Raw genomic sequence first — 18642 nt, 5'->3', positions numbered from 1 at the left:
GGAGCAGAGTGTCGCCTGGGCACCAATGACTTCCGGCGCTGCTTCCCTCTCAGTGCCGAGTCAGCCTCCGGCGACTGGGTTCTGCTCTGCATTGGTGCGGGCGAACTCCTCGGTGCCAGGGAGCGGTGCCGATTTTCCTCTGGGGAGCGGCCTCCTGTAGGTGACCCTGATGGGCGCCGCTTTCTGGCGCAATCTTCATCTGGTGCCAGGGATCCTGACCGGTGCTGGGAGGGCGACCTCACTTCGTACACCGATGATGCGGGGTGCTCTGGCGACTGTGACCTGGAGCGACTTCTAGGGGAGCTTCCAGGGTGACCAGGTTGTCGGAGATGTTGTTCCTTGCTCCAGGGATCGCCTGAGCCAACCCGGGGGTCCCAACGCAGGCTTCCCCTGTGACACCGGCCCTATCTCTCTTGGTGGAGGCTGGAACAGGGGCAAGGCCAACAAAGTCCATGCTGCCTGGAATGCCTCCGGTGTCGCCGGTGCCGGCAGGTGCAGAGACGCCCCCTTCCCACTCCCAGGAGTGGCTCTCTAGTTGGAGACATGGGCTCTGGCAGTGAAAAGCAAGCCTCCACAGTCCTAGCTGGGGTGCGGCACCCTACTCGACCCCGCTTTCTTCGGTGCAGGGGAGCGACCCTGCTCCGTATGTTGCTTTTGCTGCTGCTTCCTCAACACAGAGGAGGAAGGCTGGTGCTGAGGCGGGGCCGGTGCCAACGGTGCGCTCTGTACTGATACCACACTTGATACCAAAGCAGAGCGGGTTGGTTCGGAGGCCGATCGAAATGCCACCTCAATTAGTAAGGCTTTCAAGCAGATCTCTCTGTCCTTTTGAGTCCGAGGCCTGGAAGCCTTACAAATCTTACACTTGTCCTTGCGGTGAGCTTCCCACAGGCACTTTAGGCAACTATCATGGGGGTCGCTCAGTGGAAAGGCCTTCCCGCGGGAGGCACGTGACTTGAAGCCCAGTGACCTGGGCATGCCTTGCTCCCAGCTGGGAGTATACTAAGCTGTCGAATTGCTACTAACAACACTTAAGGCCTAAACAAAAATCAAGGTCAGAACAAAAGGGAATGAACACTTGCGATTGCAAGTCAAGGCAGTTCCAGCAACCGTCACAGGCAGAAAGAAGGAACTGAGGGGGAGTAGGGTCGGCAGCACCTCATATACTGTGACGTGTGTAGGGCTCCAAGGGGTGCCAAATCTGGCCCTACAGGTACTGCTAGAGGGAAAAATGTCCCTGTAACCGTGCGCAAGGGCATGCACACACCTACAATGGAATGGACATGAGCAAGCACTCAAAGAACAACAGTTACAAGGTAAATAACCATCTTTTTCCCATGTCATATTAATGTGGCACATTTCATGAGAATAATAGAAAACAATTTTTGGCCATATGGCCATCTTAACCAATTGTTCTGTACTTGATCATTGAGGGAAATGAGAATGTGATCTATTTGTTAATCATCCATGTGTCTGATGTCTCTTCATGGCTAACAGTTCCATTTTTAAGTCTGCAAGAGTGACCTATTTCTATCATGTTCAGAGTAGAACTTGAGAGAGAATTACATTCCTAAGTCTGAATGTTAATACTCTGCCATTGATATGCTCTTCTAGTTATACCTGGCCATTGTTCTGATTTATTGCTTTTTTTCCCCCCTGTCTCACGTCATCCTGTTTCTTTTAAAAAATTATTACATGCATTTCTACAGTGCTCATCATTGTGGTATCTTGGCACTCCTTTTTAAGGACGTTGTCACTTATGTATTTGCAGCGTGGTTTTTTAAAATGAGAAATGTGCAGCTAGCTGTAAATAGCTTACTTAGCTTAAATATTGGATTTTAATAACTATGCTGTCACCTTTTGTTAAAAGATACGTGGGCTAGGTTTGCTTGAAGTTTGAACAAGCTAATTGTTGCTAAAACTTGAGGCCTGTAATTAAAAGAATGAAGTAGGAAGTGCTATAGAAAGCTTAATTATGCTACATCCTTAAAAGTGTACCCCAGTAATTTTTATTTTGATTGAAATGTTATGTACTTTTATTGACTGGATTCAAGCTAGAGTGTACTGTTATGGAGTATGTGGGCAAGAAGCAGTAGGAGTGGTGAAAACTTGAAGCAAGGAATGAATGGTCACAGCAGAGCTGAAGATGGCACAGACTACTTGCTGTTCTAATGTGGTTATTCCCTGTAAACCTTTAGACACTAGTTTAATCCCCCATGTGGGTGTCACCTACAGACTTGTTTGTTGGAGGTTCTGAGGGCTGTGAAGGGGTGGTTGTGCTGTACAGGACGGAAGGGCGTCTGGACCTGCTGGGTTATAAGTTAGGTCAGGATGACTGGGAGAAGCAAATTGCAACTTGTTTCTCCTTTCCTGCTAGTAACTGTTCACTATCATTTGTACTGATCTCCAAGCTGCCTTTCCCTACTTCTCCAAAAATGAGCTGGCTTTCCCTGCTGTCCCCTCCCTCATGCTAGGAAGACGCATGGAATAGGCAGTACACAGTAGCACTGTACAGAGGCAGCCCAGAATTGTTTGGTGTGGGCTGACTGACATATGAGTGAAGGTGCTCTTTGAATGTGAGGCCTCTGTCTGCATTGTGGGTGGGAAAGAGAGTGCCATGAAGTGAGCAAATCTTCTTTCTGGAGAAGGGGATAGGAAGGATGGAAGGTCCAGGAATGGGGAAGGAGCTCATGTTGAAGGTAAAGTCTCTGTCCTCCAACAGGAGGTAAGAGATTCTGCGTACAAAGCAATATGACTAAGCTTTCACTAAGTTTTTGATATTTTATAATTTCAGTTTTATTTTATTAGGCTGCTGTGGTGGATGTTGTAACTTAAAAATTACTATTAAGTAATTCAAAGTGTTTTGGTGATGTGTTTTAGGGGAAAATTAGAATTGTTTAAAGAATGTTCTTTCTACCAGATTATTGTAGTTTCTACCTATTATCTAAATTATGCTTCTCATCATTTTCTCTTCTTTATTCCAGCCCTGATGATATTGGCACCTGTTGGTATATCCTGCTGTCTGGTTCAGTATTCATCAAAGAATCTATGTTTCTTCCAAGGAGCAGGTATGTTTGCTATTTAAGTATCTATAGTGTATATTTTAAGAAACACCATGAAATAGAGTTCTAGTCAGTTTTTAAGAGTTAAATATAGTCAGGTTATACCTCTAGTACTTCTTGTCAGTTTTTGCAGTTTTACAATCTTTTTAAATCTCTCTTCTGTTTGAGTGAAAGACCCATACCGTGGGGGAAATTAACTGTACACCAAAGTGCTGTTAAATGCACAAAAATAAACAAGTTGGAAAACTGAAAAAATATTTTTGTGGTGAAAGGCCACAACTGGATCTTACCATTATTACTTGGCTAATTTCTTGTAGATGTCATAAATTTGGATTGTCAGGAGAACATTTGAATGTTATGGGGCTTTCACACAGTTCCCAAAGTGTATTCCAAGCCGAAGGTACGGCATGGAAGAAAATATACATACTGGGAAGGGGTGGTGTAACAGGTCCTTGAAGACAAGGTTAAACCTAAACTTGATGTGATGGGATAAGAACAGACAAAATGACAGGCAAGCTGATGTTAGGAAGAGGAAGCTTTGTGGGTGTCAGGGTGGGCAGAAAGGAGTAAGATAGAGTAATCAAGATGGTAGATGAGAGCCTGAAAAAGTCTTAGGTGTAGGGACAAAAAGAGAAAGTCAGGACTTGCATATCTTGTTGATGAAGAAGCAAGAAGATTTGGAAATGGGATGACTGTATCTGAAAATGGAGATGGAGGAGTCAAAGATGAAACCCAGGTTATATGCCTGATAGAGGATAGTGGTGAATAGTTGGAAGGAGTTTGGAGGAAAAATGAGTTCACAGTCAGTTAAGTGAGACACTAAGAAGGAGATATGAAAGTGGTTGAGATGTTGGATTGGCTAGATGGAGATTTGTTAGGAGAGGAAGATTTGTGAGTCATCTGTCTAGAGATCATAATTGAAGCAACATGAATGAGTAGAACATCCGGAGAGAGGTTGTAGAGAAAGAAGAGGAGGGGGCTAGGACAAAGCCCTATAATAACCCACAGAAAGTGTAGTAGAAATGGTTAGGACCTTCTGAAGAGACTGAAGGAAAAGCCAGGGATCGAACTAAGACAGAGCAGAGCCATGAAACCCAAAGCTGGACAAGATATCAAGCAGCAGGAGGGAATGATTTTAAGCATTCTCTTTACTTTCTCTGTGATTGGGAAGAGTTCCCTCCTTGAACAAATAGTGTACGTTTTTGCTGCTGCTCTCTGACTGCAGACAGAAAACGACAGGGTTTTGCAAGTTCCAATCAGGACACAAACCACTTCTCCAGATGCAAGATAGATATGTTCTTCAAGGAGCTGTTATCTGGTAAACACATAATTTGGGAGTCATTGTGTATCCTAAAGATATTACTAACCTGCCCCCCAAAGAAGAGCAATTTATTCAAAATTAATAGCTCTTAAATGCAAAGTCCCTTCGCTGAATGCTGGAAATGTATACTATCTGGAAATGTATACTATCTGATTTAACTTGCTGCATTTTAATGTGGTACATCAGCACATATTGGAACAGTATTGATATCAGGACCTTGCAAAACGCCTAAATTGTTGCCAGGTGAGCTACAGTCAGACTTTCATCCTTAACTTGGTTTTATGGGTTGGACAGATTTTCCACGTTACTTAAATATATTTTTGTGGTTTCAGATTCCTCCTGCTTTTTGTTTTCTCTTCCTAAAGACTCCTTATTCTTAAATTCTCAGAGATTAATTTATTTTGTGCTGGGTTACCACTGAAACTTGTTATGCTACTTTTTCATCAGTCTCATCTTTGTTTCAGGTTATGGCAGTATCAGACCATACTCAATTTTAACTTGAGTGACTAACTTTGGAAAAGCTGTATTTTTTTAAACTGGATAACTTTGCAGAAGTACTTGTGTTGTATAGTTATGTCTTAATTGTATCTTGTCATTCAACTCTAAAACATAGAGTAGTTGTAGAACAAGCCATCAGCAAGTAGTGCCCTTATTTCATTAAACAAATGGAAGAATTTGTCACAATATTAAAACATTTGGTACACAAAATTTATCTTAAACTACTTCTGGAAGTTCATTGATTTACAGCCAAGTAATCTTCATGTCACTGGACTTTATTTAAGCCGCTCAGATTACTCTGGAAGAGATATCAGTCTTTATAAATTAACATTAAAATGTCAAATAAGTAAAATCCTCAGTGTTCTTCCTAATGATTTTGTGCTGTGACTGTGGGGTTCACTAGTCTGAATATTTAGTATGTTTAGTATATGGTAGGATTATTTTCTACTTTTATTAACAATAAAGATTTTCATTATTTCTATATCCCTTTCCTGCAGTCCATTATATGCTTTTCGTTTAGACTGATCACTCAACATTGTGAAAGTGCTGCTTGAAAGTTCAAACTTAACCCCTTCCAAACTTTCACTTGTATTCTGGAGGGGTTTATATGGTAATTGAGGGTGAGGTGGCAAATAGATAATTTATTTTGTGCATCTAATTCACAAATTTGATAATCAGAACCGTGATGTCCCTTGCTGGTTTTTATGTAAGAATATAAGAAGGATCATATAGGGTCAGACGACTGGTCCATCTAGCCCAGTTATCCTGTCTTCTGACAGTGGCTGGTGCCAGAGGCTTTGGAGGGAGTGAACAGAATAGGGCAATTTTTCAAGTGACCCCATCCCCTGTCATCCAGTCCCATCTTCTAGCAATCAGAGGTTTAGGGACACCCAGAGCACAGGATTTTTTTGGTCGCTCGATCCAAATCTGTCTCCTCTCTTCTCAAGTACTCCCTGATAGTAGTAATCTGACAGTCCCTCAAAGTATTTTCCAGTGTTCCTAGATCTATTCCATTTTCATCTCATCCTCTAACTGCTAGGTCCTCTAGCCTAGATTACTTGTCCCAGGCCTTTGCTTCTATCTTCGAGTGATTGCTCATATCCATTCCAGTATAGGTTAGTGTGCGTGCCGTGCACTAGTTCCCGGAACTTTTTCCCCTTAGCAAGCCCCATAGGGTCGGCTCAGGTGCCCCCTGGAGTACCGCGCTCATGCCACGGTACATAGGGCGCCGCCGACCCCGCGGGCCCTCAGTTCCTTCCTTCCGCCTGTGACGGTTGCTGGAACGTCTGCCTCTTGCTTCAGCAAGTAGCATCCCCTTTGTGCATAGACTGTTGTTGTTTAAGTAGACTGTTATCGTTAAGTTTAGTGTTTAGTAGTGTTAAGTAGTTAAATAGTGAGAGTACTTAGATAGTAGCCCTCAGGGAATTCAGGTTGGGCCATGCCTGGCTCAACCGGCTTCAAAGCCTGCACCGCGTGTGCGAAGGCTTTCCCCGTAAGTGACCCTCACGACCGCTGCCTCGGGGAGCAGCACAGAAGAGAGAAATGTAGGATCTGTAAGGCCTTCAAGCCCCGCACGCAAAAAGAAAGAGACGCGCGTTGAAGGCCATCCTTATGGAGTCTGCGCTTTGGCCAGACTCGGAACCGGCGCGTTCTCTGCGGCACTGAGCGTCTCCTCGGTGCAGAGAGCCCCACCGGCACTGACCTCGACCCACCAGGTCCTGGTACTGAAGCGCCGTAAGGGAGCCTCCCCCGACTCCTGGGGGTATGGGAGTGCCCCTGCAAGGACTGTCGAAGCCGGAGGCATTCGCCCCAGCACGCGCCCTCATGGGCATGCCCATGCCTCCGTCCCCCCCTCGACCGAGGTTGCAGGGACCGGCGTCTCGGTGTAACCCTGCGCTGGGTGGCCCCGGTGGGTGACAGAGACAGGAGTCGAAGTCTCCCCCCAGACGGTCACAGAGGGTAGAGAGTGTGGGCTCCCCTCCCAGCTCCGAAACTGAGTCGTCGAGCTCCTCGACACTGCGGCACCAAGGGCGGTTGAGAGGTTCACGCGTGAGGCGATGCCGCTCCAGTTCCACCTTGCACAGGGGTCGCAGCTCCAGCTCTCGCTCCCTGGTAACAAGTCCTGCATGGCGCCGATTGATATCCCCGGCATGCATCCCGACAAGCACACGGCACCGGTCTCTATCCCCAGCATGCAGTCGTCAATCACTGGCAGAGAGCCATCAACGGTACCAGTCCCGATCCCCGGCCCACAGTCCGGCGAGGACCACGGCACCGACCATGGCACCGGTGGCTTGGGCGCAGACACAGCAGTCCTCAGCACTGGCTGCCTCGGCACCCGTGGCTTTGGCACCTTGCAGCTGATCACGCTCCATGGGGTCAGCATTGCGGTGGCACTGGCGGCACCGCTCCCAGTCCCGAGGTGGGAAGTGTCGCCACAAAACGTCGAGGCGGAGGAGGCAGTCATCCAGCTCCTTCAGCAGCTTGTCCCCCCGATGGCACCATAGACATCGGCACCGGCGGTCCTCGTCATCGTCTCGGAGCTGCTCACCTGTCAGAAGCTGTAAGCGGAGATCCAGCGGCTCTGGGTCCCGGACCCGCCACCAGGTGTCCCAGTCGGCACCAATGCCAGCACCGGCATGGCTGCAGAGCCCGTGGAAGTGGCCATACTGGGGCCTTGGGGTACCCAATTGGGCCAGGTCACGACGTCGGTCCACTCGTCAGTGGCCCAACCAGCACCCTCCCCCACCTTTCCCCGAGCCAGCCAGACAAGGGCCATCCCTCTGAGGAGGGATCGGACCCTGAGGAGGGTCTCTCTATGGGGCCCCTCCCACAGTCCTCCTACTTGTCCCCGGACAATGTGGCCGCCAGGGACCATAGGGCACCGCTGCCTGACTTCCGAGCTCACCAAGATCTGCTCAAGAGAGTGGCGAGCAACTTAAACTTAGAGCTCAAGGAGCTGTCGGAGGAGGAGGACCCCCTCTTCAGGGTGTCGGGGGCAGCAGGACCATCAAGGGTGGCCCTGCCAGTACAGGAGAGTAAAAGTAAAAGAAGTGGTAGAAATGAAATTTTAAATTGGCCTTTATCAATTGATGAAATTAGAGAAGCCTTAAGAGAGATTGATAATAGTAGTGCTCCTGGACCAGATGGAATTAAGGTTAAGGATTTATGGGATATTTATAATTTAGACAGTAGGATTTTAGTAAGGATTTTTAATATTTGGTTTTTAAATAGACAGATTCCAGAGTGTTTTAAAGACAATCGTACAATCCTAATTCCTAAAGTCAAGGATCCACAAGAGTTGAAGAAAATATCATCTTGGAGGCCATTGACTATTGGTTCGATTTGGATTAGGTTGTATACAAAAATTTTAGCTAAAAGATTATCAAGTGCTGTTAAATTATGCCCCAGACAAAAAGGTTTTATCGCAGCCTCTGGCTGTGAGGAAAATATATCGATTTTAGAAAAGTAAATTAAAGGGGCCAAGAAAAATAAAGACGAAATAGCTGTTGTTTTTATTGATCTTGCTAAGGCATTTGATTCGGTTGGCCATGGTCACATTTTAAAGGGGTTAAAGAGATTTGGGATATCAGAGAGTTTTATTGATATTGTAAAGGATTTGTATACAGATTGCTACACTGAAATTAGTGTTGGTGAGGATAAGACAGAACCTATTTTAATTAAGAGTGGAGTTAAGCAAGGTGATCTGCTCTCCCCTATTGTATTTAATATAGCCATGGACCCTCTTTTATATAAATTGGAAGATGAAGGAGATGGTTTTATAGTGCAGGGTAGAAAGATGACTTCATTGGCCTTTGCCGACGATATCGCTATATTAAGTAGGTCCTATAAAGGGGATGGTTAAGAATTTAAAAATTCTTAATCAGTTTTGTAAAAATTCAAGTTTAAAAGTAAATGTTAAAACGACAAAGGGCTTTCATATTTTCCCAAGCATGGGAACATATGTTATCAACCCAAAAGATAAATGGGGATTAGGTGATGAATTAATTGATTATATTCAACCTGGTGAGTCTGAAAGATATCTAGGTGCAAGAATAGATCCATGGGTGGGAGTGGCTAATAATTCCCCTAAGGAAAAATTAATTGATTGGTGTGAAAGTTTATGTAAGGCTCCGTTAAAACCTGCGCAGAAATTGATAATTTTAAAAGTTTACATTTTAACGAGAGTTTTTTATGAATTACTTTTAATCGAGCCGCCACTTTATATGTTAAATGAATTAGATGTTTTAGTTAGGAACACTCTTAAAAAGATTTTACATCTTCTCCAGTGTACAACTGACGGGCTATTCTATGCTAGAACTAGAGATGGGGGTTTAGCAGTTACAAAATTTAGTACCCAAATTCCAAACATGTTAATTCGTAAATGGAGGAGACATATTGTCTCCAAAGATGATTGGATAGATTTCTCGTTTTTATATGCTGGGGAAAATTTAGTGGAGAAAATTTTAATATATAGTGCTAAAACGGCTAATCCTAAAACGTGGAGAGATGAAGAGTTTTTAAAATAGAGTAATTTAAGATGTCAGGGAATTGGTATTAAATATTTTAAAAATGATGGTATTAGTAATTTGTTTTTAAAATATCCTTGCTTGGCCAAGTCCTCCTCTCTGATTGCGGCATTGCAAACGAGAGCGAATGTTTTTCACACCAGGGAAGCTCTAGCAAGAGGACGGAAGATGGAGGAAGGGTTATGTAGATGGTGTGGTAAGGTCAAAGAGACAATTCCTCATATCTCTGGTCAGTGCATAAAAATGAAAGAAGCAAGAATTAAAAGACATAATAGGATAGTTAAAGCACTAATTGATAAAGTAGGAAATAAAGGATGTAAAATTTGGATTGAACCTTACCTTCATAATAAAGAAGGGAAGTTGAGAAAACCCGACCTCATTATTGAAAAGGAAGGAGTGGTAACCGTTGTGGATGTCACAGTTAGATGGGAAGACAACACTGACAGTGTGGAGGCAGCCCACATTGAGAAGGAGGCATACTACTCTGAGTTGGAGGAGGAGGTGCTGCAGCTCACTGGTGGGAAGATCATCCACTTCTTTGGATTTGTGGTTGGGGCGAGGTAAATGGAGTGAAAGAAATGATGAAATTTTTAAAATTTTAGGTATTGATAAATTTAAAAGTTTTAAAGAAAGTGTGTGCAGACTTGCTATGTATGCTACGACGGATACGTTGGCTCTTTTTAGTGATAAACAGTGAACCCGAACATTCATTTTGTGTATCCTGTGGATTTTAGATATATTTTAGATATAGATATATTTATTCTCCATATTTTAAATTTTATCAATGGGCTTTAGTTTTCATACTGTTGACCTGTTGACTATGTTTAACTGTCCTTTCATGTAATTTAATTTAATTTTAAAATTAATTGAATAATAAATATTACTTATAGGTTAGATCTTGATTTTAGATTATCTTAGCTACTGAATACTAGATTGGACGGCGGACTGGCCGCATAGTAACCAGGAAAGGGCAGGTATTTACGCCTGTACAAGGATGGCCAAGGCCCTCTGGCAGACCCCTGCCTCGGTTGCCCCTACTTCGAAGGGCGCTGAGAAAAAGTACTATGTACCCGCAGAGGGGTTTGAGTTTTTATATAACCACCCTGCCCCAGGGACACTTGTAGTGGATGCCGCCAATGAGTGGGATAAGCAGGGGGCCCCGGGTAACACCCCCAAGAACAAAGATTGTAAAAATTTAGACCTATTTGGCCGCAAGGTCTATTCGACTGCGACCCTGCAGCTGAGGATTGCTAACCACCAGGCACAGATCTTACCCCAGGGTGTTACCCCAGGACCAAGCAGCGAACTTCAATACAGTGATTGAGGAAGGCGCTGCAATGGCAGGGGCGGCCTTACAGATGGCCAGCGACGCAGCGGATACTGCCAGCAGGGCCGTGGCTTCGGCCATTGTCATGCGTCGATGCTCCTGGCTGCAGTCGTCGGGCCTGTCCCAAGAGGTCCAGCAAGCAATCCAGGATCTGCCATTCGATGGCACTGGCCTCTTTTCAGACAAAACCGACGACAAACTCCATGCCCTTAAGGATTCTAGGGCCACGCTGCGATCCCTAGGGCTTTATACCCCTCAGGCATCGAGGCGTCAGTCTCGGACACAGACCCCGTGACAGCCTCAGCCTCCCTCGAGGCCACCCCCCAGACCTGCTCAGACCAGGAGGGGTCGGGACCGGTACCGGGCGCCTAACCGCCGCAACCGCTTGGGCTCATCGGTGGGGCCCCAGCATGGCCCAGGCAAGAGCCAAAATAATAAAAAGCCATTTTGATGGTGTGCACGAGGGTGGCACTCTTCCTGTTTCCCTGGATCTCACCCAGCCCTTTGCCCACAGACTCCGGCCATACTACACCGAGTGGCGAAACATCACCTCGGACCGCTGGGTCCTCTATGTAGTCCTCAGGGGCTATGCCCTCCAGCTTACGGCCTTCCCCCCAGACTCTCCCCCTACCCCGTCCCTCTTCAGGAACCCCTCTCACGAGCATCTCCTCACACAGGAGGTCTACTCCCTCCTCCAGCTACGGGCTGTGGAAGAGGTTCCTCCACAGGAGAGGGGAAGGGGACTTTATTCGCGCTATTTCCTCATTCCCAAGGCCAAGGGGGGTTTGAGGCCCATATTAAATCTCCGTTGTCTGAACAAGTTCATCAGATGCCTCAGATTCCATATGATTTCCCTAGCTTCCATCATTCCCGCTCTAGATCCAGGGGACTGGTACGCTGCCCTCGATTTAAAGGACGCTTATTTTCATATTTCTATCCTCCCCGGTCACAGAGGGTTCCTCTAGTTTGTGGTAGCTGGCTGCCACTACCAGTTCTCGGCCCTCCCCTTTGGCCTTTCGTCCGCCCCCAGGGTTTCACAAAGTGTATGGCGGTGGTGGCGGCGGCCCATCTGCGCCACAGCGGGGTCCAGATATTCCCCTACCTGGAAGACTGGCTGATCCGGGGCAAGTCCAGGGCCCATGTAAGGAACAGCCTGGAACCCACTTGCGCAACATGCACCAGACTGGGGCTGCTCATCAACGAGCAGAAGTCCATTCTCACCCCGGTGCAGCGCATAGATTTAATTGGGGCCACCCTGGATGCCACCCAGGTCAGAGCCTTCTTCCCACAGCCTTGCTTCGAGGCGATGGCTGCCATAATCGACAATCTTTACAGGTCCCCACGACGACAGCCAGGCACTGCCTCCACGTGTTGGGATACATGGCAGCCTGTACATACGTGATGAGGTTGGCTTGCCTCAAACTCAGGCCTCTCCAGGCGTGGCTGACCTCGGTGTATGCGCCAGCCAGGCACCCCTTAAACAGAGTAGTCACGGTTCCCATGCAAATACTGACTTCCCTGGACTGGTGGAAGGACCCGGGGGAGGTACTGAAGGGAGTTCCCTTCAGAGACTTGACATCATCAGTAACCCTGATTACGGACGCCTCGGATGTGGGGTGGGGAGCGGCTGTTGGGCGCAGTCCTGGGGTATCCCACCGAGCTGCTCGCCTGTACAGGTGATTTTGGAGTACCTCCTCCATTTGAAGCTCCAGGGTCTAGCACTGGCCTCCATTAGGGTACACCTGGCGGCCATCTCGGCCTTCCATCAGCCGATGGAAGGGAGATCTTTATTTTCACACCCATGTCAATCAGGTTCCTCAAAAGGGTGAAGAGGCTATATCCACAGGTCTGCAATCCGGTGCCTCCCTGGGACTTGAATCTGGTCCTCACCATGCTGACAGGACCCCCCCTTTGAGCCCATGGCTACATGCCCGTTGCTCGTCCTCTTTTGGAAGGTAGCCTTCCTGGTGGCCATTACATCGGCTAGGAGGGTCTCCGAGATAAGAGCTTTAACCTCAGAGCTCCCCTACATGGTCTTTTATAAAGATAAGGTCTGACTGAGACCCCACCCGGCTTTCCTGCCTAAGGTGGTGTCTCAGTTTCACTATAACCAGGATATCTTCCTCCGCGTGTTCTTTCCTAAACACGGTTCGGAGGAGGAGCGGAGATGGCACTCCCTGGATGTCAGACGAGCCCTGGTTTACTACATCGAGCGGACCAGGCTGTTCCAGAAGTCAACACAACTGTTCGTAGCAGTTGCAGACCGGATGAAGGGCTCGCCTGTTTCCACCCAGCGCATCTCCACCTGGATCACCGCCTCTATTAAAACCTGCTACGAGCGGGTGAAGTTGCCGCTTCCAGGAGCTGTGACAGCGCACTCAACCAGAGCCCAGGCCTCATCCGCGGCCTTCCTGGGAAGAGTGCCCCTGCAGGACATCTGCAGAGCAGCGACCTGGTCGTCAGTCCACACCTTCACGTCCCACTACGCCATCGTGCAGCAGGCGAGAGGGGACGTGGGCTTCGGCAGAGCCATGCTGGCAAGAGCGGCTCAACGCTGACTCCTACCCACCTCCGAGGTATGGCTATTTAATCACCTATATTGGAATGGATATGAGCAATCACTCAAAGATAGAAAACAGGGTTACTTACCAGTAACTGTTGTTCTTCGAGATGTTGCTCATATCCATTCCACACCCACCCTCCGTCCCTGCTGCCAGAGTTGGCAGAAAGAAGGGACTGAGGGCCCACGGGGTCGGCGGTGCCCTATGTACCACGGCATGAGCGCGGTACTCCAGGAGGCACCTGAGCCGACCCTATGGGGCTTGCTAAGGGGAAAAAAGTTCCAGGAACTGGTGCATGGGGCGCGCACTCACCTATATTGGAATGAATATGAGCAACACATCTTGAAGAACAACAGTTACTGGTAAGTAACCCTGTTTTCTACTGTCTATTGCACTCTGATCTTTCATCTTATTTGTCCTAGAAGTCCACTGTTAAAATGTCTTCCAGTACCCACTTAAGGCTCCTTCAACTGAAGTGTGTGATTAACTCTTAACAGTGGCAAACTGAGGAATCACTTGAAACATTTCTGTGGAAAAACTGGCAGGCTTGAGTGCTCAGATTTCTCTCTGCCTTTCTCCCAGAGTTTTTTCAGACTCTGTTCCTTTATGTACTGTTAGCTCTGGCGCCCAAACATGCTATAAAGTGGACTACCTAGAGGCTGGCTTATTGTCTTCTGTGTACGCTGCTACACTCATTTTTCAGTTTTGCCACATCCAGCCCCATGCTGTTTGGTGTACGAGATCAACAATTGTTCACTCTTAGCTGATTTCCTTTTCCTCTTGTTTGGCATTCTAATGATAGGTTATTTGATGCAATTTAATTTTTTTACCTCTTCTCTGTTTTCTAAAGCACAATACTTTTTTGCTTTTCATTTTCTTAAGCCATGAGTGTATTTAAATCCAATCAAGATGATCACAACTTTTATATCACCCCTTTTCTCACTATTTTTAAAGTAATTGATAGAATTGCATTATGTGGCAAAAATGGAACAAAAAATAAATCAGATGGAGAAAAAATGGATTTTTAGTGTCTCTTGAAAGGAGTTGCTTTTACTTTCTGTTTAACTGAACTACTGTGAGCAAGTTCACAAACTACATAAATGAAAATGACAAATGCTTTTCCTCTAAAGAAAATAAAAAGCATATGTTTTGTCATTGAAACGATTAATTTACTTCCTTTGAGTATTGTGTGTGTGTGTGTGTGTGTGTGTGTGTGTGTGTGTGTGTATAAAAATATATATAGGGCATATGTCTATTGTTTAAATGTTAACAATTTAATTCTTTACCCTTTCCTAAATTAGTAAATCTGTTATGGGCTTGATCTTGAAGTCAACAGCAATCATAGAAATATAGGGTTAGAAGGGACCTTGAGAAGTCACCAAGTTCGACACCCTGCACTGTGGTAGGACCAAGTATATCTTGACCATCCCTGAGAAGTGTTCATCTATCCTGTTTTTAAAATCTTCCAATGATGAGGATTTCACAACTTCCCTTGGAAGCCTATTGCAGATCTTACCTTATAGTTAGAAAGTTTTTCCTTATACCTAATCTAAATCTCCCTTTCTGCAAATTAAGCCCATTACTACTTGTGCTACCTTCTGTGGACATGGAGAACAATTGATCACTATGGTCTTTATAACAGCCCTTAACATCTTCGAAGACTATCCGGTCTCCCCTCAGTCGTCTTTTCTTCAAGTTTGGTCTTCAAGACTATAACATGCCCTTTTTAAACTTCCTTCATTGATCAGATTTTCTAAACCTTTTAGCATTTTTTCTCTCTCTCCTGTGGATTCTCTCCAGTTTGTTCACATCTTTTCTCAAATGTGGTGCCCTGAATTAGCCACACTACTCCACATGAAACCTTACCTGTGCTGAGTGGAATGGGACAGTTACCTCTCTTGTCTTACATGCAACATTCCTGTTAATAGACTCCAGAATATTAGCCTTTTTCTCAGCTGCATCATATTGTTATCTTATATTCAATCTGTGATCCATTATACCCCCCACATTCTTTTCAGCAGTTATTTCCACTACCCAGTTATTCCCCATTTTGTAGTTGTGCATTTGGTTTTTCCTTCCTTTAAATGAAATATTTTGCTCTTGTTTTTATTTCATTTCATCTTGTTGAATTCAGACCAATTCTCCAGTTTGTCAAGGTCATTTTGAATTCTAATACTGTCCTTGAAAGTGCTTAAAACACTCGATATCATCTGCAATTATATTAGCATAATCTCCATTTCATTATCCAAATTATTAATGAAAATGTTGAATAGTATGGGATCCAGCATTGACCCATGTGGGAGCAACTAGATAAGCCTTCCCAGTTTGACAGCCGACCATTGATAACTACTGTTCGAGTATGGTCTTCAACCTATTGTGCACCCCCACCTTATACTAATTTCATCTAGAACACATTTCCCTACTTTGTTTATGAGAATGTCATGTGAGATTGTCAAAAGCCTTCCTAAAATCAAGAGATATCACATCTACTGCTCCCCCCCAATCCATTATGCTATTAACCCCATCAAAGAAGGAAATTTAAGTTGGTTTGACATGATTTATTTTTTAGAAATCCATGCTGGCTATTCCTCATAACCTATAATCCTCCCAGGTGCTTACAAAATGATTGTTTAATAATTTGTTCTAGTATCTTTCCAGGTAGTGAAGTTAAGCTAGCTGGTCTATAGTTCCCTGGGTTCTCTTTATTCCGCTTCTGAAAGATAGGTACTATATTTGTCCTTCTCCAGTCTTCTGGGACTTCTCATAAATAATTGCTAATGGTTCTGAGATTGCTTCATTTTGTTCCTTATGTATCCTATGGTGAACTTCATTGGATCCAACTTGAATACATCTAACATATAAATATTCTTTAACCTGCTCCTTCTACATTTTGGCATGCATTCCTTCCCTCTTGTTAATATTAATTATGTTGAATATCTGGTCACCATTAACTTTTTAAACGAATACTGAAGCAAAACAGGCATTAAACACCAGCTTTCTTAATGTTGGTTAGGTGGGGATCACGGGGCTCTGAAGCCTGACCCTGGCTGGTCCTGTGGCTGTGAGCTTCCCTTCTTCCTCCTGGTGAGGGAACATGAGTGGAGGAGGGCAAGCGGTGATACACAGATACTGGTCACCCACCCCCGAGCATTCCTCTGCAGCCCCCTGCAGGGCTTGGGGGGTGGGGTGGGAAGCAAGAAGCAATGCCGGGGCTCTCTGCATCCGTGTCACTTTCCCCACTGGGGCTGTGTTGTGAGGTGAGCATCACTCTGTCCTCCCCTTATGGAGCCCAAGTAGGGAAATTGACCTGATGCAGGGAGCCCTGAGGTTGCTCCCTGCTCACAGGGTGCATAAAGGAGCAGTTTTCAAGGTGGGAGCAAGCAGCAATACCAGCCGCTCCGTGCATGCAGGACTGTTTCCCCAGGTCGGCACAGGAGGGGGGTGCATGGGTTGGGGCGAAGAAGGCACAATGCAGAGGTTGGGGCAAAGCAGGAATGGGGAGCCCACGGGGGCCAGGGGCAGGCATCCACAGGGACATGGGGGGTTGCACTCAGAGGCTTGCTGTGTGAAAGGGGTCACCAATACAGAAAGTTTGAGAACCACTGACCTACGCTTTTCTTAGTCTTTCTCTTGCTCTTAATGTAAAGAACCTTTTTTTTTTTTTTTTTTTTTTTTTTTTACACCTAGCATGGGACACAGAAGGACATATCTCATTTTGTGCCTTAACCTTTCTGATTTTTGTTCCTGCATGCATGTGCTATTTTTTTGTACTCTTCCTTAACAATTTGTCCATGTTTCCACTTCTTCCAGGATTTCTTTTTGATTTTCAGGTCATTAAAGAGCTCCTGATGGAGCTATATTGACCTGTTACTATTCTTCCTATCTTTCCTTCACATTGTGATTGCAGTTGTGCTTCATTTAATTTCACTTGGAGCAGGATTGGGTCTTAAGGCAGCTTTTCTTGCTCTGAGTGTATGTATGTTTTCTGCCAGCATGTTCTTTCTACTCTCCTCTCATACATAAAGTGGGAGTGAAGTATGTTCTTTTTAAATTAGTACCTTTTGATGATATTGTAGCAAAAATGTAATGTGAAATTTATTCAGTGAGTTTTATTAGCAGAAAAGAAGGATGTCATTAAAGGTTATAATATCTGAAAACATTTGTTGGGCTCATAAAAAATAATTTTGCTTCCATATGTAGCTGGATGCAGTTTTCTTAGTGATTAAATTGTCAATTCTTTTTGTTGAAATTGAAAACTTGATTTTGAGTGGATGTCTCCTAGTCCTATTACAGAGGACACCTTTGTAGGTCAGGATTTGCTTTCTATTGTTGCTCTTACAAGTCAATTACAAATGAAATAAGGACTATCATATCGCTTAAAGCCTTGGCCATCTCCACCCATCCCCCAAATGGGAGAGCAAGTTTTAATGTAGCCTGAGTCAGACTTTCAAATTAGGAGATTTCTGCCCAAAATGAAGGTTGACGTGTCATTAGAAGGAATCAAGAGCTCAAGTATTAGTTCCATGATGACCGCAAATGATCTATGCAAAGGCATTTACAAATGATTTTAGGTTCTCTGCCATTCTTGTGATTGTCAGTTGTGCAATGCACTGATTTTTGATAGTTCAGTAACTGTGTGGGAGTTCCAGAGGGGTAGCCATGTTAGTCTGTATACAGCAAAAACAACGAGAGTTCTGTAGCACTTTAAAGACAAATTTAATTTCTGTGGGCATAAGCTTTTATGGGCTGCAACCCAATTCGTCAGATGCAAGAAATAGAAATCAGATGGGGGTGTATATATATACATGCAACTCTACAGTAGAAATGTATGTGAATTAATTTAGAGGAAGAAACATTTTCTTGATATGCCGTTTGCTGATGAGTAGTCTTGAGAGATCAGTAGGAGATTGCTTGTTCACATTCTAGTGCAGAAGCTAGTGCTGGAAGTGTTTCTCAAAGTAGAACTGTATTCAAAACATTCCTTAGACTGTGTCTCTGGCAATTTTATGCCTTCTGAAGTGTTGACTGTTTTGTTTGCATCTCTGACACCTGGATACTCTTGTTTATCATATTCATTTCACATAATATCCCTCTTCACTTGAGCACTTTTTATATTTTGAATACAACATTTCGTATATTTCAGTTTATTTTTCAGTTAATAGGTATTTCTGCATAGTGATAACATTTAAAGTGCAAAGATACTCTGGCTCATGAGGCTCTGCAGTGTTAAATTGTAATTTATAATTCCATCATTAAGTAAGGTATTGCCTTTGAAACTCTTGTGATAATTAAGTTAAATAAAATCCTCATTTTGTTTTACAAAATTGGGCACAAAGCAAAAGTC

General features: G+C 44.9%; 1 protein-coding gene across 8 annotated transcripts in view; it reads left to right on the top strand.

Annotated features, from left to right (window-relative positions):
• The window catches only part of RAPGEF2 (Rap guanine nucleotide exchange factor 2), a 291653-nt gene that overhangs the window by 133996 nt on the left and 139015 nt on the right, over positions 1-18642 (top strand). For all 8 annotated transcript variants that reach the window (XM_067551808.1, XM_067551805.1, XM_067551809.1 and 5 more), the window contains exon 4: positions 2985-3068. In XM_067551808.1, coding sequence (XP_067407909.1) covers positions 2985-3068 — 84 coding nt within the window. The remainder of the gene's footprint in view (positions 1-2984; positions 3069-18642) is intronic.

The sequence above is a fragment of the Emydura macquarii genome, unplaced genomic scaffold (assembly GCF_026122565.2).
Source record: "Emydura macquarii macquarii isolate MOO-44397 ecotype Brisbane River unplaced genomic scaffold, CSIRO-AGI_Emac_v2 contig_1363, whole genome shotgun sequence".
Taxonomy (NCBI): Eukaryota; Metazoa; Chordata; order Testudines; family Chelidae; genus Emydura; species Emydura macquarii.
This window is presented reverse-complemented; position numbering and strand designations above follow the sequence as displayed.